Genomic DNA, 27,786 nt, shown 5'->3' on the forward strand with positions numbered 1-27,786 from the left:
TATTAATCATGTTTTTAATTTGATGTTTTATTCAATTCTTTTTATTAATTCGAGCTAGCAGCTTGAAAGCGGCTTGTTACAGAAAAGGGCTGTAACAATTGCTATTGCATTTCACAGAACTTTTAATTCAGGTTTCAGGGTCAATGGTAATTGATAAATTAATAAATAATTTAGTGTCAATATTAAGTCAGCTTTCAATTATTATAATCGGCTTTTAATATTTTCAGCACGTTGAAAATTGTGTGACGAGATTTTTACGTTATTCCAATATATTTATATATGCATTGTATTATATTATATTATGTATATTATATATTATAATTAATTAATATATATTATAGTATATTATAATTATTAGTGTTACAATTATATATACTATAATATATATTAATTAATAGTATATAAAAATAGTATTATAATTGTTAGTATTATATTATATATTATATATTATATTATACAATTATATACTATTATAATATTAATAATATATATTTATAGTATTATATTATATATATTATAATATTAATATTATATTATATATAATTGTAATACTAATAATACTATAATATATATAGTAATAAAGTGTATAATGTATATGTCTATGTATAGTATATTCGTGGTCTAGAAATCGACATGTAAAAAGTAAAAATCGTTCGATCTCGTCGCACGGCGCTCAAATGGCAGACAGTGGCAGCGAAACGATCCGGCGGACGTCAAAATAATTGCATAAGCGAAGCCAAGCAAAGCCGAGCAAACCGCGTCCACGCGAAATCTATTCGTCGATCGGTTCGTCCACGTTGACGTACGAGTAATATTCCGTCGTTAGCATTCGGCGATGCATGAAAGCGTTTGCGGCAACGCGAAATGAGCCGATAAGGCCAACCAGACGAACGCGCCGCGTCTACTATATACATTGATTGACTTCTCTTAAGTAATCGGGACGTGCCTCGCAAACGGTGCGTCCGACGCGGTTCTTCGCGGGCAGCCGCGGATTATACCCGCGAGAAAACCACGTGCCACGCGTGCACAAGCTGCTACAATTGCGAGAACCATCTATCTATCGTTTGATTCCGATGACCTCGCGAGCCTTGTTGTATTTATATCGCTGTTCTAATTCAATGCTGAGACATTTCGAAAAAAAAGGGACGCGATTTGACGATGTTCCATTGTTTTATGGGAAATGCTATTATCTGGATAATGGAAAACCGTTAATCACCGTGTCCATCACTGTTACATTTCTAGGTTCCATGTGTGTATCTGGGGAAATGTATATAAAGATATATGTATATGTATGTATAGAATATATATGTTTACAAAAATCTATCTAAATATCTATATTTACATATGCCTATATCTATGCAGAGTGTCCCATAATTGTGTTAATAATAATAAAAGGATTATTTGGGGCAACTTTTTCCTTAGCTAAAATGCAATCCGCGACTTTGTTTACGAGTTATTAACGAAAAACGCTTGACCAATTGGAGAGCGATTGTACCCGGCGCTCCGCCCTTGCGACCAATGCCACGTCGCGCCGACCGTCTGATGCTGCGGCAGTGGTCGCAAGGACGGGACGTCAGCCGTGCTCGCCTCTCATTGGTCACTGTTTTTCGTCAATAACTCGTAAACGAAGCTGCGGATTGCATTTTCGTTAAGGAAAAAATTTGCTTCGAATGACCTGTGGAATCGCCCCATTCCGGGTGTTAACACAATTTATTATAGAACACTCTGTATATCTATATTTATATCTGTATATATTTGTATAGATTTCTTTCTCATTGTATTTATTTTATTTTCTCTATTATCAAAAGTGAAAATAATACTTCGTTATTATTTACTTCGTTTATTTTTTACTTTAATTTTCATCCGAAATTTGTCTATGTTATGTCTATGTTATGTCTATATAATTTATAATTTCTTGCAAACAATGCAGACAATTTTTATTTTCCATAAAAATCCGCATAAATCGTAATGAGTTTCTCTATTAAATAATAGTACAATTAATAATAGTACAATTAAATAATAATACAAATTAAAATAACAAAATACTTAACGATGAAAACAACGAGAAATGTTTACGAATCGACACCAATATTCAGAGACCGAGGAAAATTGATTACTCGTTAGACAGATTATAAGATTAAATAGATTATACGATCGAAAAAATTGAACAATTGACACACATACACAATCGCAATCGCGACAAAAGACCATCACCCATATCAGTAGAATTTCAGCCTCTCGAACGATCGATAATGATCGATCGGCACCTTCGAATAATCGATGACAATTATGACGCGTAATCTCTGAACAAGTTTCAACATTTTGGAATGTCGCGCTTTCGCGCGTCGAAAGAGATGAGACGAGATGCGTTATATAAAGATACAATCTACGTAGTTCACGGTTGGCCTCCGTAAAATATTGTGGAAAATAGACGCAAAGCGTATTCATAGCAACAATAGTAACGATTCGTTCGACTCGTGTTCAACAAAAAAATTGAAGGCACGATCTTTTAGTTGTACGATACAACACGGTATGACATAATAAAGTAAACTAATAGAAGTCTAATTGTCTTCTTTGCCACGCTAAATTACATATATAATATATATAATTTAGTAATATTATATAATATAACAATTATATATATGAATTTACGGTGAAACGGTCTTCTTTACTATGCTAAATTATATTATATAATATTATATAATATAATAATTATATATATGAATTTATAGTGAAACGGTCTTCTTTACGACGCTAAATTATATTATATAATATATATAATATAATAATATAATATAATATAATAATTATATATATAAAAATTTACCACGATAAATTAAATAATTAAAGCAATGGAATTAAACTAACAGAAACTTACACCCGGGGATTTGTCTTTTCGCGCTTAATTTTCCATTACCGTTATTCGAAAAATTCTTCTTCGATTACTAAAATATGCGGCGATGTTACAATGAAAAGGGTCGTTTCGGCGGCATTAAACAAGCCATGAAACTGCCCATTGTTCGCGGACGACACACACACACACACACACACACACACACACACACACACACAGAGAGAGAGAGAGAGAGAGAGAGAGAGAGAGAGAGAGAGAGAGAGAGAGAGAGAGAGAGAGAGAGAGAGAGAGAAGACGAGCGACTCGCGTACGTATTTCCGTCGGCCGGCTGTTCCGCGGCAAATTAATCAGCCGATTGGCACGTGCTATCGCGTCTGGCGCACGCGATTCTCTTTTAACCAGTTTCCCGCACCGGTTCCAAGCTTAAAAAAAAGGCCTTCCGAGCAGATAGCGCGTTTATTAAGGCATTAAGATACGTAATCTTCGTTCCCGGCGTAACCAGGAGACAAACGATAAGCGCCCGCCGCCGATTCGTTTCGTATCGAATCGCGCGGAGCATGCATCCGAATCTAATCGTCATCCCCTTCGCCGCCCGCTGCCCACCGCTGCCGCACGCCGCGACCCCTATTGCTCCCCGCCCCCCTTCCCGTGCGGCAGCTGCGATTAAACTGAATTCCACCGCGGACCGCGTTAGACGTGACTCATTCGGCCAACGATTTTCCTCACCTAGCTCGCGACGCGATCAAACGGCCACCGATTCGGGAACGTCACGGGTCGACGTTCGATTTTCTAGATAGAAAGCGGCCGTGATACACCTTGCCGCGCATCTACATACCTGCGCGAAATTCTGAGCCTATTTCAGAAAACGACTGTTTCGATTGTTTCAGTGGAACAACGTTCTTGAACGGAATAGTACATAGTTCGTTAACAACAAATTTGTTCTCTTTATTTCTGTCAAGATTTTTTGTATTCAAGTTTATATTTGTATTTGTATCATTTGATATTTATAACTATATTTTAAGTTTATATTTATATTTATATTAGAAGTTTTTTATTTATATTTATATTAGAAGTTTATATTTATATGTTACAGAAATAAATGAATAAATATCACGAAACAACCGCGGACACTCGATTTTGCTATGAACGCATAAAGTCGGTAGTCCGCGTACGAACAATAGGTAGAAAAAGCATCGATACTCTCAGTGCACATAATAATAATAATAATAATATATTATATTATATTATATTATATTATAATATAATATACAGGGTGTCCCGAAAATGTCTCGCAATCCGGAAATGGGAGATTCCCGAGATCATTTGAAGCAACTTTTTTCTTTGTGAAAATGTTCTCCGAGGCTTCGTTTACGAGTTATTAACGAAAAACACTGACCAATAAGAGGCGAGCTCGGCTGGCGCGCGGCGGTTCAGCCAATGAGTGCGCGGAGCCCAGTTCCGCTCATTGGCTCGGCCGTCTCGCGCCAAATGATCTCGCCTCTGATTGGTCACTGTTTTTCGTTAATAACTCGTAAACGAAGCCACTGATTGCATTTTCGCTAAGGAAAAAGTTGCTTCAAATTACTTCGGGAATCCCCTACTTTCGGATTACGAGACATTTTCGGGACACCCTGTATATATTATATTATATTATAATATAATAATACAATATAATAATCCCCACTATAATTGAAACCGCCATTAGATGAGACAAATCACTCCATGTCATGTTTTTCTCCGAATTCGAATCGCGCGTGCAAATTCTGTTGCAACATTTTGCACATAATTATAAATTAACGACTACCGTTTCGCGACGTTGCGTCGATACAGAATTTACCACAACGATGGCTCGTATTTCAACGTGTTGCCATGTAATTCGATGCGCGACGAATGAAGTTCATGGTGCGGTTAAGTTATTCGAATCGAAAAAAGTCTCTCGGAGGAATACGTTTTTCTAGCGCGCGAGCATTTCGTTCGAGAGACGAGGACGAGACGAGGATAGGACGAGGACAAATTAGTTGCGCGATTTTTCTCGAACGGTGTGCGCTCGCATACGCGCACATACTGTGCAGAGAATGTCCTCTCGCGAATCCGTAAAGCAGGACAATGTTACACCACGTTCTTCTATCTCCGCGTTCGACGTTATTGCGATAGACATCCGCCAGGGTTGCTGCGTCACGCAACACGTTACCCAATCGTCTCGTTACTTTCCCCGCGAGATGAGCAATTAACGTAATCAAGTGAACCGGTAACTGAACTGTTATTTCACAACTGAAGAAAATCCGCTTTGCTGTTCTACGGTTAACACCATATGCCGGCCGCAGATCTTAGATATGAAAAAAATTTCGAAGATGGCGGTAATATAAATTCCTAAAATTAAGATACGTCATCCAAGAATTTTCGTGCTTAGTTCTTAGTTAAATAAGTACAATGCTATAGTTAGTTTGCTGCCTTTTAACACCCAAGAAATATAGTTCAAATGTTATTTCAGTTTTTTAGAAATGGCACCAAAATGGTACCACCGGCATACAACAGATAGTTTTTGCATGGCACTCAGCGTGGTGACACCGACGGCATGGTGTTAACATTTGCATTTTTAGAAATGACACAGAAAACAGCATTGAACAAATCGATCGCAGATGTTATCGTTCGCTATGCGAACCGTTGATATCTACCATCTAATTATCTAATCTAGGCGTCTACAGTCTATAAAAAATGCGAAGGCCACGAAAATGTTATAAAGTCTGCAAACAAATTTCTGATCGTCACCTTTTTTCCTTTAAACGAAGTAAACAATCGGATAAAATGGAGAAGTCGAGTTAGGTTAAGTGTGGGTATTACTGCGGACGCCACAAATACTGTAGTATTTTATGAAAGTAATAAAATCTAACATTTTATAGCGTGTAATCTTCTAAAAATCAATCTAATTTATATAAAGATGATTATGTGCATAATAAGAAGATCTATCCTCGAATATTATTTACTAACACAGTATTTGGCTCATAGTTTTTTTACTATGTGTATATATTACTGCGGCGCTCCAGTTCTCGATGAGCCGGTGCGATCACGCTTGATCGTAGAGCACCTACACCTAATTTATAAAGTGCTACAGTGAGAATATCTTGATCCTAGGAATTGCAGTTGTGTGTGTACATTCGAAAGAAAATGGGAAAAGTGCAAAGGAAGAAGTTAAAGGAAAGAGAACAAAAAATATATCAAACGAAGTAAAGAAAAGGAAAAATGTAAGGTTATGCTACCCTAAGGAAAACGTGGAGCCTTGCAAGAAATTCGTGGAGGAAACTCTATTGCGCAAATATCTCGGAAATATAACATTCCAGAATAATGCAGTAATCAGAACGTTCACAGTATTTTACATGCGATAATCGGAACGTCCACAGTATTTGATACACAATAATCGTAACGTTCGCAGTAGTAAATAGATAACCCCGTTAACACTAGAATTACCGAGCCCTAAACGTGACCAATGTATATTGTTTTATAACAACGACAAGATTGAATTTACTTAAACTTCTTACGATTTTAATTATAATACTTTCTTGAATGAGGATGTTCATGTAAAAACTTCAGACAAAAACATTCTTGTATTATTGGGAATTGTAAAATAAAAGGCCGGAAACCAGTCATTTCGACTGGTTCGGTAGATCTAGTGTTAATATATGCACGCATATGGTTTGTTTACATTACGCTTTTCAACGAAATTCGCGCTTTCGGAGATGCAATATTTTGCGAAAAGTAAATACTTGAGTTAAAGAGTATTTATACTTTATAGCTCGAGTCGTCAATTTATCAGCGTAAAATGTCTTGTTTCCACTGTCAAAGTTCGCCTTCGTTGAGAAACCGCGGTAATACCTAGACTTACCCTACACCGTCCAAAGTTAATTGTCGCGGAGCATTGTGGAACTCGAATAGCGAACATCGGGACGAGCGCGTTGCTCGGGCGGCATGTCGCAACCTGTACCGACGAACTGTACGATTTCCGCTGCTAATTGCACAGGTATTATTGCAAAGTTCACAGTAAAATCTGTTCCGTGCGCGGCGAGACCGTTGTCGAGTCGAACTGCCGCGCAAAATACTTGACACGTTCGAAAGGAACACCGCGCGAAACTGTTCCCGTACGAAGAAGTATCGCGCTCGAGAAACGTACTTTTGCAATCGATTGCGACCGTGAATCGATAAACGACGATCGCTTAGCTGTGTGCGTACCTTCAAAATAAAATGGAAAAAGTGCAAAGAAAGAAGTCAAAGGAAAGAGAACAAAAAATATATCAAACGTTATAAAGAAAGGGAAAATGTAAGGTTATGCTACCCTAAGGAGCACGTGGCGTTAGCTAAACGTGGCGTTAGCCTTGCCTTGGCTAATAAAATGTGCATAAAGCCTGCAAATGAGCCGATAGAGGGTTTCGGATGAAACTCTGACTAAAAGAAAAAGGGATTGACATAACCTATCGATTCGATCTCGACGAACGGGTTCCCGCCAAACTGTTGCATAAATATCGGAAATGTAGTCCGCCGGCGTTCCATTAGCGAGCGCCACGGGAACGTTGTAACATTCGGTATATTTAGTTGCCATTCCGTCATGTTACAAGTAACACAACGAGACGCGTTCGACGTCTGCTAATCGTTTCGTCGCGCAAGGTCGTGAATTTCGTAACGAGGAAGCGCTCAATTGTACCAGGTGTCATTCGTGCGAATCGAAAAGGACCGGCAACCGGTTTAGGTGTTACAACACTAATTCGTGATTACGGCCCACGCGCGACGCGCTTATCCGGATAAACGTTATATAACCTACAAAGTAAAACAATTTTTTCCACGTGTCGTGATCTCTCGTGCCCCATGAACAGACAGCGGTTCTAAATTTAACCTCGCTCGTCATTTTTCGAACTCTCGATTTCTTCCAATATTCATCCCTTTATCCGACGTCGCACAAATTTGGTGCAAATTTTTGCGAACGTTCTTCTGCAGATTATGACACATTTAACCCTTTGCACTCGAAGCCAAATTAACGCAAAATTTGATACGGCTTTTCTGGCCCACTGCATTTCCATTTTATTTAACTTAATGCATTTTATACGTTAGAAATTGAATTTTGTAACAGATGCGACAACAGTTTTTCAGATATGAACAAATTTGATTGATAAAATTATTTCGAAACGTGACGTGACAATTTTCAATGGCGCCTTGGAGTCGCCATTCGAGTGGAAAGGGTTAATTTATTACAGTGCTCGAACGAACAATTCTGACGCGTTTCATTTATCATAGCGTTGCGACGAAGAGTTTAAGAAAATTTAATTTATCAGTGTGTCACAGTGAACAATTCAGACAAATTTAATTTATCACAGTTTATTACAAATAAACTTTGGTTTCTTAAAATTTCAAAATATCTTGCAATCTAGATGGCGGAAGATACGACGACGTCAAAAGTATTAACCCTTTACAATCTAAAATAATTTTTCTGACTTCCAGTAGTTTCAGTTCATATAACAAAGTGCATTTTATGTATGCGAAATTGAGTCTTGCGACTTACACAATGGTTACACTTTTAACAATTTCCTTAAATCTAAACTTTGTTAATGTAAAAATTATCTTAGAACGTGATGTAACAAATTCTAGCGGTGTCTCAGAGTCACCACTCGAGTGCAAAGGGTTAAGCGCATCTGTTTGAAATAGAGTACCATGAGAAGCGAACGCTTGAGGGGGGGGGGGATATTTAGCATCAATTCAAAATAACAGGAAAGGGAAATAAAAAGATCGTGCCGCTAACAAGTAGCAGAGAGAAGAATAGGGTTGCAATTATAAATTAGTGGGCCATTCTTCGATTCACAGCGATTTATTTGGCTGATTACAATGTCAAAGGGCACGAATTATGCTTTTAACTCAATTACCCCTTTAATGTGCTTCTTAGCACGAATGATGTTTCTCGGTACGCTTGCGACAACCGTTATTGTGAACCGTTCATGGTCTCTGTTACGCCAGCGTGGATCATTTCAACGAATAAATTACCATTTCAATTCAATGAACAGCAAAATCGCGCAATGAAACGGGATCCGGAGTATGCTTCGGTTCTCTATGGGAGAATAATAATTAATATATTATCAATATATTAATATCGATCTGTCGACGTTCGCGTGATTTTTCTCTCAACCGATAAATCGCGTTGCTCGATTAGGATATCTAAAATCTTGTTGGCGTAAGGACGAGTTTATAATACAATAATATAATAATTATTATTATTCTATATTATTATATATTATATACAGACTGTTCCAAAATTATGGTACTTTTGGGAAATGAGGGGTTCCTGAGATTATTCGAAACAACTTTTTCCTTAGCGAAATTGCAATCCGCGGCTTCGTTTACGAGTTATTAACGAGAAATAGTGACCAATGAGAGAGGCGAGATCGACTAGCGCTAGGCGAGCTCGCCTCTCATTGGTCAGCGTTTCTTGTTAATAACTCGTAAACAAAGTCTCGTAGAATATTTTCGCTAAGGAAAAAGTTACTTCAAATGACCTCAAGAACCCATTATTTTCCGGAAATACCATAATTTTGGGATTATTATTTAGGATTTATTATTATTATTATTATATACTATATATAATTATTATTGTATATTATATATTATTATACTTTCTATTTCATCGAATTACCGTTTCTTACAATCGTTGTAAACAATTACCTTGCATAAAGATCCGCGGTCTAATAATAATTGCGGTTATCTTTAGCAATAAGTATTGCAATTTTCTTTGGTAACATATGCGATAAACCTCAATTATTTCGATAGCGTGCAAACACACATTATTAACTCCTATAACCTTCGCTGGTAAATATCCTCTAATGGAAGCATTTGCCAGCAAGCGTTTTCCACACAAAACATTTGTTCGTAACATGTGTTCGTAAATTCGTAAATTAAAAATAATTATTAAAAGGTATATTGTAAGGATATGGTTAAATAATCGAATTTATGCGAATGGTCGTAATTTTAAATAGTTAGCATTCAGTCGACTAGAACAGTGCTTTCGTATTGCAAAAATCATTTGATTTTATAAAAATTTTATTCTATAAAAAAGAAAGTATAGATTGTAACATTCCTTGTACAATTTTAGTATAAACACTGCAGTACAAATATAACTGGCACACGTTCTTAAACTCTTGTCATGCATAACCTACAAATTTACAGAAATACTGACTATGTCCATGCACCGTGTCACATCCCATAATCGGAAAGTTCATTCGGCATAAATACATTTCTCAAATGCACGAAAAACAACTTAGAAATATTCAAGACTTATCACGAATTTCATAGAAAATTGAAGTCTTCGACGTTCTGAAAACACTGACTCGTATAATCAGAAAACTAAGAAAACACGAAATGCAAGAAGAAGCGAATTTTTACCTAACGAGCCGGTAATCAGGACCCTCAGCCTACGCACACGTTTTCGCAATAGCAAAACGGTTGCATAATCCGCGATTTCCGGTGGCCAAGTTCATTATTCTCCTTTCGCCTGCGCGCGGGACGCGACGCGTCGCGCCGATCGCGATCGATCAGTCGTCCGAGCAAGAATCCTCCTAGAGCGCGCACGTGGTTCGGCGGCTGTGTCTCGTTCGGGTAGCCGTCCAACAAAAACAGCGACACAGGATTATAAATAATTCGTGTGTCGTGCGACACGCGGACCGGCCCGATTGGTCACGACCTATGCCCATACACGCGTATAAACGGGCGCCCACTCGAAAATAGCCAATGCCAGATATTTCTTGCGTCGAAAGTTTCGACGGCGGTGCCGCCGCGCCGCCGTTGTCGCTGCCGCGACGCCTCGCGGCTTCGAGACCTCCCCGATAACGCGGCGCCCTGCTCGGACCTCAGGAATTCGCGGTTCGCGACCACGTGCACCAGGAAGAAGCCAGAAGGCACCGACACGGCTAGATTTAGTCTGCGCCTATTGGCTCGCGCGATTTCGCAGTCGCGCACCGCCTCGACGCCCGCCCGACAAGTGTTTCTAATTAACTGAAATTTTCCACGGTTACCGATGTTTCGGCTCGCCGAGATTCGCGGCTGTCCCTTGTTCCTCCAACTCGATCAGCTCGGCTCGTTATCGATGGTTTTTTGGTTGAAATAAATTGGCAAGCTGGAATTCCCCGTGTTTTTTGGGTTTCGGTCGAAAGCAAAGCGATTCTTTGGCCTTTGAACCAGCGACGTTTTTATGCGTTTTAATCGCGAGACTTTTGCGATTGTTTTTTTGTCGATGCGTGTTTCGATGGTAGTTAAAAGAGGCGAGGAAAAATTGCGCGGCCGTGCACGAGAATTTGATGAGCATTTGCTGTGTGAATTAATGTTAATATTGTATAGAAAATTGCGCGACTTATTTGTCAATACACTTGTCAATAGAAAGAATATATAATAATAATAATAATAATAATAATAATAATTATTATTATTATTATTATTATTATTATTATTATTATTATTATTATTATTATTATTATTATTATTATTATTATTATTATTATTATTATTATTATTATTATTATTATTATTATTATTATTATTATTATTATTATTATTATTATTATTATTATTATTATTATTATTATTATTATTATTATTATTATTATTATTATTATTATTATAGTACAATATACTATAATAATAATAATAATAATAATAATAATAATACATATTTCGTCCTTTCTATTCACATGTACATTAATAAGTATATTGTTCTAATTTCGCGTGACTTTTACTCTGCCCTACAATTTTTCAAAATATACGCGTCGAACGAATAAAATTTAATTTAATTAATTACACATGGTAAATTATCGATCGAATCAAATTTTAATATAAAACGTAACAACTGAAATTTATACAATTTGATTAGGATAAGCTCTTATTTTAACACTCGAACGGCGTAGCGTCTCTAGATTCCTCCCAAAAATCTTGCTATTTTCAATTCAATTTGCTCGTTCAATTCTATTGCAAATGCATCAAACCTGAAGTTCGGACGATTCTACCCCGTTTTAGGAGTTGCCTACACGTTACAATCACAATTCCCGTGAACTTTGCGATCAACTTTCGTACAAGGAACGAAATTTGCTGAATTGAGAAAATCGCACACTGTGTGTGTGTATGTGTGTGTACGTGTGTGTGTGCGAGCTAGGCAAATTTCCACTGATTCATCTCGCTTATTCATTAGACCTTGTCCGAGCAGATTGTTGCACGCTGCCGCAAATTCAGCATTATTCAACTGACGCGAATATCAAAACAGCGATGTGATTCATCATCTGAGACACGGAGCAAATCGTTGATAGCCCAAAACGATCATTTCGGGGAACAAAGATTTATGATTTTTCTGCGAATAAATAGCAAAATAGATTTTTTTATGTATCCGAAGTGTAGTAACAATTTAAACATTCAAATTATCCGTAACGATTAACATTTGAATTATCCATAGCAGTTTAAATATTTAAATTACCTATATCAATTTAAACATTTAAATTATCCGCAACAATTTAAACATGTAAATTATCCGTAACAATTTAAACTTTTAAATTATCCGCAACAATTTAAACTTTTAAATTACCCACAACGATTTATTACAAAAAAAGACGTCAGCATCAAATTGATAGGAAAAATGGACAAGATTTAAAACGGTAAAATAAAAATGTCTCTCCTTTTCTAATAATCGCAATAACTTGAAAATAATGTAACAATATCCTCGAACTTTCCAACATCTCCACAGTTCTCTATCTATTGGGTTGACAACTAAGTAATTGCCGATATCAGTTATAGATGTCTCTCACTCCCATTTTTATGATATCCGTAAATGTTATATTATAAAATTATTATTATTATTATTGTTATTTTTTATTATCCGTGAATGTTACCAACTGGACAAATTGAATGCAGCGGTCAAGGAAAAGTGACCAGAATTGGTCAATCGTAAAGGTGTCATTTTCCACCAGGACAATGCTAGGCCGCACACGTCTTTGTCCACTCGGCAAAAATTGATGGATATTGGTTGGGAATTGATGTTACACCCACCATATAGCCCTGATCTCGCGCCATCGGATTACCACTTATATCGATCCCTGGACAACTCCCTTCGTAATAAAACTTTTAATGATGATGACGCTGTAAAATCTCACTTAACTCAGTTTTTGGCCGAAAAGGATCAGACTTTCTACGAGCGTGGAATTTTCAAGATGTCAGAGAGATGGCAAAAGGTCATCGAACGAAATGGAAAATACACATTACAGATTAAACTTCATTCCAAGTCAAAAGAAATTTTTTATTTCATTGAACAAATCGGCAATTACTTAGTTGCCAACCCAATAATTCTATACATTTTTCCTCACGAATCCATAAAATCCACTATTCTAACGTACGACATATTCCATGACGTGCTCGACGAACGTTTTAATCATTGGGCAATCGAGCTATGGTATGCGGCAGTCGGTTGTTAAGATTGGTATCTATGTATATCCACGCGAAACAAGCATCTTCGAAGACAAATCGATGATCGGTCTAAATTGAACGGCTCGCGGAGAGTTTAGAAAGTAATGTATGAACTGTGACGGTTTTAGAAAACCCGCGTTATTTCGGGAGCAGGAACTGTGCCATGCCGGCGATATACGCCGTTTAAGAAGCACACCCTATATGTATGTATATCGTTGTTCGAATGTTTACGTTCGTTATTGGCGAGTCCGGCCGCCTCTCGGCTTCGTGCGTGCGAATGTATTGCGTTATCGAGACGCCGCGCCGCTGTTCGACACGGAAATTTTTAGGGGTGACGAGAAATCAACGAGATCGGATTTTGGTAAGCTACTGAACAATTATCGGTGGTTAATATATTTAATCTAGCCTCGTATAAGGCGGGAGTTTGTGCACGAAATAATAAAATCATATAAAAACGAAATTTTAAGCACGAGAACACGTTTTGTTATTTGTCAGAATTTGAAACTGCTGATCAAAGCATAAAAAGTATAAGAAATAAAGAGTAAAAAGTGTAAGTGAAAATATGAAGTGTAAATATAAAGTAAAAAAGTGTAAGTAAAAATGTAAAGTATAAATATAAAGTAAAAAAGTGTAAGTAAAAATGTAAAGTATAAATATAAAGTGAAAAAGTGTAAGTAAAAATATAAAGTAAAAAGTATAAGCAAAGATATAAAGTAAAAATATGAAATAAAAAGAAAAGTAGAAAATAGAGAATATAAGTAAAAATATAAAGCACAAATATGAAGTAAAAGGTATAAGTAAAAATATAAAGTAAAAATATAAAATATAAAGCAAAAATATAAAATAAAAAGTATAAGCAAAGATATAAAGTAAAAATATAAAATAAAAAGTGTAAATAAAAATATACAGTAAAAAGTACAAGTGAAAATATAAAGTGAAAAGTATAAGTAAAGATATAAAAAGAAATAAAAAGTATAAAAATATAAAGTGTAAAATTTATAGTGCACAATATAATTTAAAACAGGTGTTAAAATTATTGACCCGTGAAGCAGAGTTGTGCAGAATTACAGATGAATAACTCAAGGAATTACAATTACAAAGTTGTTCAATTATATTGTATTATATTTGTATTATATTATTCCAATTATATTGTAATTATATTGTATTGACAATTACAATGCAACTGTTATTTATTCACAGTTTACCATTTATAATTATATTTATCAGACGCGTTGCGCCGAATGAGCAATAATTAATTGAATTTCTTTTAGATCTATATAAATACATAATAAGTGATCGAATTACAATGTAATTGAATTAGCGCAACTCTGGCCCTAAATAAATATAGGAGGCACCGGGGGACACGTGCGTCTAATTCTGCAGTACCGCCACTGCGCCTAGTTAAGAATTAATTGTAACGGTGCAGCAGCGAGACAGGAATGTCAGGGTTACTTATTTTTAACGATTTCTAAAGTGTGATAATTAATCATAATTTCGTCCGGAACAAACGATTCCGTTCGCCTTACGCGAAAAAACGTCGCAAGCAGTGAATCGCGGTGAGATGTAAATTGAAACCATAATGAGTCCCATTCGGAAAATGCCGAACGTAGAACTAACATTTAATGTTCGTGGTGTACGAGTCTACGGATTAGTAGCAACGTCTTAACCTTTTTCACTGCAGCAGACATATATTTATAATATGTAAAAATCCTCAAACATTTTGCAAAATTAAATGTAATGTACTTAATGAAATTGAGACTGAAAAATTAAGTTGTGTGACAAGAATTGTTTGTGAAAAATTGGAGAGATATAGTAGATTATAATATATATATATATTTATAAAACACAATATATGCGTAATAAATATAATATAATATAGTATAATATAATATAATATAATATAATATAATAAATATATAATATGTACAATATAATAAATAATAATATATATAATTATTTTTGAAAAGATATAGTAGATTATAATATTTACAATAGTAGTAATAATTATAATATATATATAACATTTCTAATTTTTTAAAAATAATTCTTGTCGCACAACTCAATTCTTCAATCTCAATTTCACTAAACACATTACTTTGATTTTACGAAATGTTCGAGACTTTTAGCATGGCAGTCGACGTGTTAAGTATCCCAAAATTGTCTGCCAATAGATCAGTGTCGTATAGCACGGATTTGCGTAAAATGTTATAACATTTTACGCATAAATACGGTGTCTCGCGGTCGTTACAAATCGCGTTAACCGCCGCGTTATTCGCACTTGGATGACGGAAATATTTGTGCAGACTTCAAAATGAATTTCCGAGGTGACAGACCGTGTGCTGAAGCTTGCAATTATGATCTTAAATCTGGACTTCGTGGTTTTCGGTGTCTAGAAGACACTTTTACATACGGTAATCGGGACGTCCACGGTATTTGACACGCAACAATCGTAACGTTCGCAGTAGTAAATACATAATCCCATTAACACTAGAATTACCGAGCCCTAAACGTGACCAATGTATATTGTTTTATAACAACGACAAGATTGGATTTACTTAAACTTCTTACGATTTTTATTATAATATTTTCTTGAATGAAGATGTTCGTGTAAAAATTTCTGACAAAAACATTCTTGTATTATCAGGAATTGCAAAATAAAAGGCCGGAAACCAGTCATTTTGACTGGTTCGGTAGATCTAGTGTTAATATATGCACGCGTATGGTTTGTTTACATTGCGCTTTTCAACGAAATTCGCGCTTTCGGAGATGCAATATTTTGCAAAAAGTAAATACTCGAGTTAAAGAATATTTATATTTTATAGCTCGAGTCGTCAATTTATCAGCGTAAAATGTCTTGTTTCCACTGTCAAAGTTCGCCTTCGTTGAGAAACCGCGGTAATACCTAGACTTACCCTACACCGTCCGAAGTTAATTGTCGCGGAGCATTGTACAACTCGAATAGCGAACATCGGGACGGGTGCGTTGCTCGGGTGGCGTGTCACAACCTGTACCGACGAACTGTACGATTTCCGCACAGTAATTAATTGCACAGGTGTTATTGCAAAGTTGACATTAAAATCTGTTCCGTGCGCGGCGAAACCGTTATCGAGTCGAACTGCTGCGCAAAATACTTGACACGTTCGAAAGGAACACCGCGCGAAACTGTTCCCGTACGAAGAAGCACCGCGCTCGAGAAACGTACTTTTGCAATCGATTGCGACCGTGAATCGATAGACGACGATCGTCTTCGTTCGCTCGGATCCATTGAAACGCTTTAAAATCTTTTAAAGTTTCGAGTGTCGAGCCAAAGGTTGAAATATTTCCGATAATACAGGTAACAGATCGAATACGATTTAATACGGTTATTCGGGATTCTATCGTCGCGCGTAGTGCCGTTATCTCGTCGGTATCGAACTTCACTGTAGTTTCAAATCGGACAAGATAAAATCGATTGCCCGATACGTTGTTATTGTACATTGCACATGGCAGATATCGTTCGCTGTCGGTGTCGGTGTAATTGTTTCTGACTATAAGAGCATTGCTTTCTTTTTATGGCATTAATAATTAAGAATGTCATTCTTTGCAAATAACATAACCTAGCAACGTCGATCAAATGACCGGCTTCACATTTTCTATTTTATGATTATTAAAGTCGAAAAGCTGGTCCCATTCGAAATTGTCGAAAATATTTATTTACCTGCGCGCACGTTATTATAAAAATCGCGAACAAATTTCAATAAATTATATCTCGTAATTCTCATAAAAAAGGCAACGCTTGTCATTCGCTGTTGGGCCTCGGTATGTTAAGCGAGGTTTCGTTACGACTGTTTAGCTTAGTTTCTGCCCTAACTCTGTTATAAATAATAAGGTCGAAGCCACGCGCGTGTCAATGAAAACGTGTACCGGCCGCGGGAAGCTTCGTTTGGCTCGCAGCCGCTCTTTCGCGGCGCTTTCCTACCTCTCACATCTGTGTAGCCTTGACAGGCGGAGACCATGGGGAAACTTTTCTAGGCTCGTTTATCAACGCGAACAAAGTTGCCGGTATTGCACGAGGCGGCGCGCAGTAACGGCACGTTTCTGCCGCGTGTCGCGATGCACCGGCCAAGATTGTTCAAATGTCAAACGCTTCAGCGCCGAATCGTCTGTCAATATTTGCTCAGACACATCGTTGTCCTCACTTCCCCCCCCCCCTCCTTTTTCCGCTTCCGATGCGAGTCGGCGAGGCCGACGGAACGAAATTCAACCATGGTGAACCGCGTACGCGGCGCCGGAATCTCGATGGAATCTGTCGCAGAATATCGTTGTGAAAGGGACGCTGCATCGAATCACGCGGAGCTGTAATTAACGACAAATCATGTTCGAACGTTATAATAATCCCTGGGACCATGTTGACTAATTCGATCAATTTTAAATCTTAAGATCAATGTATATATCGAATCGTGGTTGCAAATGATTAAAAATAAATAAATAAATATAATAAAATTAAATCTAATATATTTAAATTCGTATAAATTTAATCGATCTCCCCGAATTAACTAAATTCATATTTTATATAAAAATCTGCTCAATAATAATTGTTCTCGCGAATATAATTATTTATAATATAGATTTTTTATGTTCAATACATATTTTTTTATAATCCTATCATTTATAGAAATTATCTTGATCTTTATAATATTATAATAAAATTAGATATAATATTTAAATTCGTATAAATTTAATCAATCCCCTCGAATTAACTAAAATCATATTTTATATAAAAATCTGCTGAATAATAATTGTCCTCGCGAATATGATTATTTATAATATAGATTTTATGTACAATACATATTTTTTTATAATCCTATCATTTATAGAAATTATCTTGATTTTTATAATATTATAATAGAATTAGATCTAACATTTAAATTCGTATAAATTTAATCAATCCCCTCGAATTAACTAAATTCATATTTTATATAAAAATAATAATTGTCCTCGCGAATATAATTGTTTATAATATAGATTTTATATACAATACATTTTTTTTATAATAATCGTCAAATACGATTATTTCACCAAGTTTTCTTCACTGAATATACAGGGTGTCTCAACTAAAGGAAGGCCACCTACACCGCTGTGAATAATTACAGACTCGAAGCAACCTTGATAAAAAAGAAAAAAATAAATACTAAAAATCCGAAATATCACTAAAACTATAAATGTTACTTCGAGTCCATAATTATTCTTATCCCGCTGTACATAATACTCGTCGAAACGAATGCCATGTATATGCAGTTCGGGTCTATAATTATTCGCGCCACTGTACACGTGGCTCGCTAAAACGAACGGAATAGTACCGAGATAAAAAAAAGAGAGAGAAAAAGATTTTCACAAGGTTTCGCTAATTAATCCGACTCGATCGTCCATATAGAAATATGAAAAGAAGAAAATACGAGATTCGATAAAGTCTGCGTCACGTGCGTTCCCGAACCGTATCTATTCGATAAGATGTACGTAATTCCGTTCGGATAATTTGCTAATCGTAGCCCAACGATGGGTGCTCCGAGGGGGCTTCACGAAAAAAAGAAGGCAGTCAGCTGTCCTGTCAATTTTATTTTCGAGCCGAACGTATGATCTAATCCGTCTGCATTCGTCGTGGACGATCGCCAAATATCAATGTCGAACAATCGACGAAAATCTTGCGCCACACTGATCGTTCGTGGGCCCCGGTCACATGATCGCGTGCGCGCTTCTATGTGATCAGCGAGAAGCCGGACCAATCGCAGGCGACGTTTGCGATCGGGAGTCGCCTCGGCAACATTTGACACATTGTTGCTGCACACACATACATACACACATGGAAGAAACTCTCATGCGTATATGTGTAGTATGCAGAGCGTTTAAGACGATTAATTATAGTCAAGTGCGACTAATTATAGACTCGAGTTCAACTTTTACACTTCTAGCGATATTTGAATAAAAACATTGACTTGATATACTCCTATTTTGATATATTACTATTTTCTATTATTTATTATTATTTCTATTATTTTATTATTTATTATTTATTATTTATTATTTTCGTATATTACTATTTTTTCTATTATTTTTGATATAGAAATATACAAATATAGCTTTCTTCTTGGCCTTCGTTTAAATATCTGTAAAAAATGTAAGCGTTACTTCGAGCTTACAATTACGTAAGTTGGTCTCTTTTAGCCGAGTCACCCTGTATATTTAAAAAGAGAAAGCTTAACGAAATATCGTATATAATAGAAATATACGAATATGATATTTTGTTAAATTTTTATATATACATATATCAGTAACAATATAATACGAACACAATATTTCGTTATTATTATATTATTATATATTATTATTATACAATAATTATATAAAATATATTATATATATATATTATATATTATTCAATGTATATTATATCTACGTCCAAGTGTTGTCTAAAATGCCAAATTTAACCTTACCGTACAGAAATTCGTACTAATCGTCAGCGTAGCGTTTAAAAAAAAAAGAAAAAGTTTTTAAATCGCGCGTCCGAACGTGGCCGAAAAAAATACCGAACGAGTAGAATTTCATCGAGCGCGTTTTCAACGCGGGACACACCGAACCGAGCTCGATCGGAACTTCGCTCGACGAAACACAAAGTGCGGAACGTCATGCTATTAGCGTTTTCGCGGACGGAACTAATTGCTTTGTCTCCGCGAGGCTGTTATCTGCTGGCGAAAGAGACGCGGCGCGTCCGCGGGTGCGTTACGTTCACAAGAACGCGAAGGATAACTACGTTTCAAAATTTACAACGCCGATAATGGATTATTGTTATCTTAATTTCTGCGATCGTTGCGACGATGTCAAATGAGACGTCGGACGGCGTTGATAAACGTGATGCACCGTCTAATGAAAAAATTATCCGGAGCCTCGAATTACAGCCAACTTGATCAGTTATCTGTGTTCGACGAGTATACTCGTCATCGTTCCAAAATTATGGTATTTCCGGGAAACGAGGGGTTCCCGAGGTCATTTGGAGCAACTTTTTCCTTTACAAAAATTGTCTCCGAGGCGTCGTTAACGAGTTATCAACGAAAATGCAGTGACCAATGGAGAGGCGAGCTCGGCCGGCGCGCGGCGGCCAAGCCAACGAGCGCACGGAGCCCAGTTCCGCTGATTGGCTCGGCCGCCTAGCGCCAAGCGAGCTCGCCCCTCATTGGTCAGTGATTTTTTGTTGATAACTCATTAACGGTGCGTCGGAGAAATTTTTTGAAAAGGAGAAACTTGCTTCAAATCACCTTAGGAAAATATTTTCATGGGAAATGAGTGCGTAAATTACATCGTCGAAAATAAATTAATAAATTGAAAACAAATCGAAATAAATTGGATCTCATTTCACTCTTAGTCAATTTTACTGCTCGGCAGGTTTAAGGTTAGAACTATCACAGATTTAATCATTTAAGCTATCTCTTTTGCAAAAAATTATAAAACGTGGTATAAAATTTTTGCTTTTTATAGACGTTCGAACAAAGGGTGCACTACTTACTGTGTCTGCAATAATATAAGATAAAAAAAATATATATTATATATATGCAGTGCCATTGTTCAGACAGTTTCGTACGTTTGCAACATTACACTAAATACACGTTCGTTTCTTATCGCTGATAAGACCTCTCCTTTTTTCTTCACGGTTCTTTAAAAATAGTATGTATTACGTTTCTCAGCAACTTTTTTGCCGAACCACGTCACCTATGCACAATGTTCTACGCTACACACGCGCGTTGCAGACGATTTCTGCACCGGTGATCGGAGATTCCACGTCGGTATGCGACATTGAAAAATCGATGCCAATTTGCCGATTAAAGTCCATGAAAATTAATGAACTTCCGACAATCTCTCTACGCATCGCAATCGAGTCGAAATATTTCTGCACGGATTAAAGTCCGTGAAAATGAATCACGTCCAACGATTCGCGCGCATCACAATTGCTCGAGTCCAAATATTTGTCCGTCGACTCTGATGCAATTCGAATCCGCGGAATATCGATGTTAATCGATTCTAACACTTTCCAGAAGAACAGAGTTTGTCGAGCTGTCGGAAGAGTTTTCAATGTTTTTCGAGTTGCTACTCGTCAATTTTGCTTTAATCGCGATTCCGTCGTTTCAAATGACAGGAGTAAATATACATATATTGAATAGTAAATATGTATTCGATATAAATATTTATATATGTATTTATATATTTTTATTAGTATTTTATATATATAATAATAATAATATCTACAATATATACAGTAATATCAATAATGTATATAATATATATAAAAATAATATTAATATAATAATATAAATATAAATATTCAATATATTTGTAACCAGGAAAAATTAAAGCCCGCAATTAGCCGCGAACGCTCAGCAGGAAAACCACGACGAGTGTTCATTTTTACGATTATTTATGAACGCCCATTGAACGAAAAAAATCAGCCATTTAGAACCACTCCATCGATACGAGCGAACCGAACAGGATCAGCCATTTTCTGAACAGTGCCATTATCCCGGTGTTCGCGAAATTTTTCAGCAGACATTTGTTGACGAATCGAAAGGTGTTTCAAACTTTCCCGACACTCGAACGGACGCTAAACGATCACGATGCAATAGTACGTTCACCTGCTTCGAAGAGACGATGGAAAAAGTATGATAATTTGCACCGCGCGCACGCGCGCCACCACTCGCCGATGATGATTCCTTCCGCTCCAGCCGTGAGCAACTGAACTGCGAACGGCAGTAATTACTACAGCAATGTGTACAGATCGAATGTAAACATAGGACAGCCATGAATGACGACGACGACGGTGGCGGCGGCGAAGAAGACGAAGAGACAATATTAAAGTGTCTGTAACGCCGTTAATGAACGTGTACATTAACTGTGTACATTAGAGAGACGCGTAACAGCGAGCCACGGTATTTAATAATAATTTACGTCGCGTTTTATTCTTGATCGATTGTCACCGCTGTTGATTCCCGAATAAGGATGTCGCTCAATAGGAATGTTATAGAACGTACTATAGGAATGTCGCAAAAATGTCTCGAAATTTGGAAATGGGAATCCTGGGATCGTTTGAAGCAACTTTTTCCTTAGCTAAAATGCGATCCGCGGCTTCATTTGTGAGTTATCAATGAAAAACATGGACCAATCGCAGAGCGAGCGCGGCCGGCGCTACGCCCTCGCGCCCAATGCCGCGTCGCGCCGGCTGTGTGACGCAGCGGCAGTGATCGCGAGGGCGGAGCATCAGCCGTACGCGACTCTCATTGGTCACCGTTTTTCGCTGATAACTCGCAAACGAAGCCGCGGATTGCATTTTCGCAAAGGAAAAAGTTTTTCCAAATTATCTCAGGAACCTCCCATTTCGCGCCTGTACAATAATTTCGGGTATAATATTTCGCCTGTATAATATTTTCGTATTTATTGCCTCGGCGATCGTAGTTGTAGTTTAATAAGCGATCCGCTTCCGAATTAGACGCATTGGAAGATCGAACGGGATGCAAATTAACGAACGGAAGTGTACTTTTCTTCGACGTCGTTCGATCAATTTCACTGCGATCCAGCGACTCGTTGGAAGCGATCGAAACTTCTTGTTCCTTCGAAAGATCGACGAATCGAATCGAATCGCCCGGATCTCGCGGCTTGTTGCTGTCGAACGTTCTCTCGCAACATCGTGATTAGTGAAACACGTTAGTTTCCTTGCGCAATGCGAAACAATTCTGGCAAAACGAACGGCGGCGATAAAAACGGCGTAGGAAGCAGATAAAAGAGCGTAGAGAACGGAACAGATATATGTATATACATATATGTATGTATATACAAATGGTTCGCGCGCGTTCGCGTTTGTTCGCTTCCTCTAGAAATTATAAATAAGCGTAGACATTGTTGCGTCTCGTTTGTTTATTCGCGCGGTCTTAGCGGCGCACCTTTCCGCCAACGTTTTTAGATTTTCCCGTTGAATATCTCCAGTTTTTTCGACATTTTATCATGCGAGTCTTTTTCTAGCTCGACATCATTGTTTCCGCGTAATTTAGGCACCTAGAGATTATAATAGTTAATAATAATAGATAATAATATAATAGACAATAAGATAGATCTTAACTTCTCGCGCTGAATATAATATAATAATAAATAATATAATATAATAATGAATAATATTAATAAGTAAATAAATAATGGAACTAGCTAGACAGATACAAAATGACGTCTCCTTGGATCATAGATATATTTTGCGTCGCGTCGAAGTTCATATAGTATAGCACAAGATTATTAACAAAGATCTTCGACCGACTGTCAATTTTATAAATAATTGTGTTAGAGGTCACAGATATCTATCGATAAATTTCCGGCGCATGCGTTGATGTTGCATTTCGAAGTAAATGAAATTATAGGGAAGATATATATATATACGGACGCATATTAATAATAATAATAATAATAATCTTTTTTAGTTTTTATAGCGGAGGATAATCTTCAACAAGATCCCCGAATGCGGCCAGACTCCCGAGGTATGTAGGGATATTATTATTAATAATAATAGATTTACTATTATTTCATTCTTTTATATTTACTATCATATATTATGTTACTATTGTTAATAATAATTTCTTTCTGGTTTTTATAGAGAGGGAAAATCTTCAACAAGATCTTCCAAAGCGGCCCGAGGTATGTAGGGATATTATTATCACTAATAATAGATTTACTATTATTTTATTCTTTTATATTTACTATTATATATCATATTACTATTATTAATAATAATTTTTTGGTTTTTACAGCAAAGGAAAATCTTCAACAAGATCCTCCAAAGCGGCCACACACCCGAGGTATGTAGGGATATTAGTATCAACAATAATAGATTTACTATTATTTTATTATTTTATATTTACTATCATATACTATGTTACTATTATTAATAATAATTTCTCTTTATGGTTTTTATAGCGGAGGAAAATAAATAAATAAGAAGAAAATAAATACTAATAGTAATAATAATAACAATAATAATAATAGAAGAAGAAGAATAACGAACGCGAACCGTGGGAAACGCGAGCAAGTCGTCAGCAGCGCTAAGGGATGAAATAAATCTCGCGTGACGCAGAGATAATGGTTCGAGTGGCCGAAGAAAGGTCTCCAGGAAGAATATCTTCAGCGAACGGTCCAATTAATCAGTGTCATTCGAGCCTGGCTATCGGAATTGTCACTCTAATCAAAAGCCGGTGCCCGATAAAACTGTCGAAATACATAAGTAGATCCGAGCGATGGATCTGCACTGACAACGAGATAATACGGGGAGCATCACGTCAACGCGTCGTTACACGTGTGTCACACGGGCGCCTGTCGATGCGCCCGCGAGACACCTTCTTGGAGGCAATTTCGTCCCGCGAGCGCAACACCGTCGATCGCTTTTTCCCGCGGAACGCGAACGCGTGTAAACGGCGCTAGGAAAAACTAGTAGCCGGCTGTCCCTGCGCTCGTCCCAAATAGAAGACAGTTTATATTTAAAAGCTTTCGCGGATCTGCCCGCTCGACCGCTCCCGTCGAGCGCCGCGCGAAGAAATACCGGCGTGTAAACACGCTCGAACAATTTCGGAGCATCTTTCTTTCCCTTCGGTTTTGTTAACGCAAAGTTAACAAACTTTTATATATAATATATAAATTATTATATTTACATTTAAATTATATATTATATATAATTATGTAATAATATAATATATATAAATATATATAATTCGCGGGGTCGCGGATCGAGCGTGCGAGCGCAACAAAGTTTGAAAAAATTCACTTCTTAAAATGTGTTCAATATTTACAAGACTGACAGATGAGATAAGGCAACGAGCATGCGACGAGGATTTTTAGGATTCTGATTTATAGATTTATAAATTTTGTTATATATATATATATATATATATATATATCTGTTATATATTATATATATTGTATATACATATATTTGTTATATATAATAGAAATTGTCTAACTCGATTGCAAGGAAGCGCAATTGAAGAAAAATGTATTCCTACTTTCAATAATTTTAACACATTATAATACTTTTGACACATTTCTAATTAATTTCTCGTAACACGTTTACTTATATATTATATAACAAAATGTATAAAAGTAAATTTTTATAAATATGTTGAAAGTGTTGTAATGCGTTAAAATGATTGAGAAATGTATTTCTACTTTCAGTAATTTTAACACATTATAATACTTTTATTTCTAATTAATTTCTCGTGACACATTTACTTGTATATAACGAAATGTACAAAAGTAAATTTTTAGTAATCGATTTTCTGTTCTAAACAGAGATCTAGCTAATAAAAAAACGCTCGTTCCATTCGAGATCCGACGGCGAACTTGACGGCAAATCGATCTTGCTTTCAGAAGACACCACGAATCCGTAATCTGTCGCAAGTTGCTCCAAAATTAGCGCCGGTCACGGCAGACCGGTGTTCGAATGCAACGATGTTGATGCGATAAAACGTCAAATATGTTAGCTTGTATAAAGTAGTTTCGTTTAATGCTAGAACTGCCAACCCCTAACGCGACCAATGCAGGATATTGTTTCAGAACAATTACTTCAATAGTAATATTAATAAAAAATAATATATTATTAATAATATGTAGCATATTATGTCATAATATATTATTAATATAATTGATAATAATATATAATAATATTCATAACTATAACAATGACTTTCATTTATACTTCCCACGATTATTATTACAATATACGCTTCAATGAAGAAGTTAATATAAAAATATGCAACAAAAACATTTCTACAGCAGCAAAAATCATAGGAGAAAAAAATTAGAAACCAGTCATTTGCACTGGTTTGGCAGTTCTAGCGTTAACGCATCAAATAGCGAATATTAACATCATGTTAAAATCATTTAATTAATGATACCGAATCTAGAAAGTGAAAATTTATCATAGAAAATATTAGTTCATCTATTTCGCATTCTACAAATCCTAGTAACATTAAATTTCTTCAATGCATCGCGTTAAAAATGAATTTCAAAAAGCTAGTTAAAAATTCGTGACTCGCGCGGCACTGAACATATTAAACAAATGAAACGCGAGCTAATTAATAAAACATTAACGACAATACGACGTTTGTTTGCGCCGAAAAGTTCGCGTGACTATACAATATCCATAAAAACATAAATCTGTTGCTCTGTGTTGTTTTATAAAAGCGACGAGAACGCGTGAATTTACAATCGCGCGTTATTTTTATATCGATAGATTCGGCGTCGAAATAAATAATCGTCTAAATAGTTGTCCGGCAAGCGATGCGTTAACGTTGAATTTTTTCGGAGCACAGGAAAACAACGACGACGACGACAGATTTTCGCTAGAAACACGTCGATTAAATCGTCGAAGCCTGGGAAACGTTGTTAACGGTGCGACTTACTTTTTCGTTGTCAATTCAGATTGTATCCAGATAGGAGCGCAGATACTGGTAACCCATGGATGACGGCGATTGTCGGCCGATTCGTAAGCACGTGCAACGGTCGGCTGCTTCCGCGCGACTGAAACGGAGCCGCGCCACTCGAGAACACACGGGCCTCAACCACCGAAGACTGCTTTGCTCCTTGCTGCCAGTTCCGTGCCGTGGATTTCTTGGCTTTCCTCCGATGCTCGGCGACCAGAACCGAGTCGGCCCGCGCGAGGCCTCGGCGAACGGGAACCGCGCGAACGAAAAACCGTGTTCCTTTTACTTTCGTTTCGAAAAATTCTTCTTCACTTTTTCTTTCTAATTTCTTTGCCAACGCTTCTAACTATGTATGCGGTACTCAGAGAGAGGAACAGAGGGGAGAGAAGGGGGGAAGAGCGATATTGTTTAATTTGTAATCTTTATGCGATTTATAATACTTTACTCGCGTCTAACAAATTTGAAAGAAGCGAATTTTGAAAAGATCGGCTTTCTAACAAATATTTAATATTTATAGAATCGACAATAAGATCTTGATAACGGGTATAATAACGAGAATTTTACGGAGGGATTTTTTCAAATATATAACAAAATTATTTTGATATTAATTATATACATATATTTATTATATATAATTATATTAATTATATAAATAAGTATATTATTAAATTTATAAATTATAATTTAATACATTAAATTTATAGATTGTATATTAATCATATATACATCATATAATTATAATATTAAATTATTAATATTAAATATTTGATTGCAACGGTGATAAACTAGACAAAAATTATTAGACGAAATTATTTTGATATTAATTATGTATATATATATATATATATATTGATTATATATAATTACACTCTAATTATATAAATAATTATATCTTAAATTTATAAATTATAATTTAATATATTAAATTTATAGATTATATATTAATTATACATACATCATATAACTATAATATTAAAATATTAATAT

General features: G+C 36.2%; 1 protein-coding gene and 1 long non-coding RNA gene across 6 annotated transcripts in view; one reads left to right on the top strand and one right to left on the bottom strand.

Moving 5' to 3' along the window:
* LOC117221555 (proton-coupled amino acid transporter-like protein acs) overlaps positions 1 to 26,958 on the bottom strand; it is a 57,332-nt gene extending 30,374 nt beyond the window's left edge. For 3 of the 5 annotated variants that reach the window (XM_076518445.1, XM_033472601.2, XM_076518451.1), the window contains exon 1: positions 21,982 to 22,164. In XM_076518445.1, the coding sequence (XP_076374560.1) occupies positions 21,982 to 22,149 (168 nt within the window). In that variant the 5' untranslated portion in view covers positions 22,150 to 22,164. Of the gene's footprint in view, positions 1 to 16,236; positions 16,309 to 21,981; positions 22,165 to 26,778 lie in introns of those variants that run through there. The other 2 variants (XM_033472600.2, XM_033472598.2) reach the window with 2 other exon arrangements.
* On the top strand, positions 23,709 to 25,177 carry LOC143260656 (uncharacterized). Its single transcript, XR_013034946.1, has 4 exons — positions 23,709 to 23,865; positions 23,982 to 24,022; positions 24,136 to 24,183; positions 24,302 to 25,177. It is a non-coding gene; the product is annotated as an uncharacterized LOC143260656 (long non-coding RNA).
* Positions 26,959 to 27,786: the final 828 nt, after the last annotated feature.

Source organism: Megalopta genalis, chromosome 1 (assembly GCF_051020955.1).
Source record: "Megalopta genalis isolate 19385.01 chromosome 1, iyMegGena1_principal, whole genome shotgun sequence".
Taxonomy (NCBI): Eukaryota; Metazoa; Arthropoda; class Insecta; order Hymenoptera; family Halictidae; genus Megalopta; species Megalopta genalis.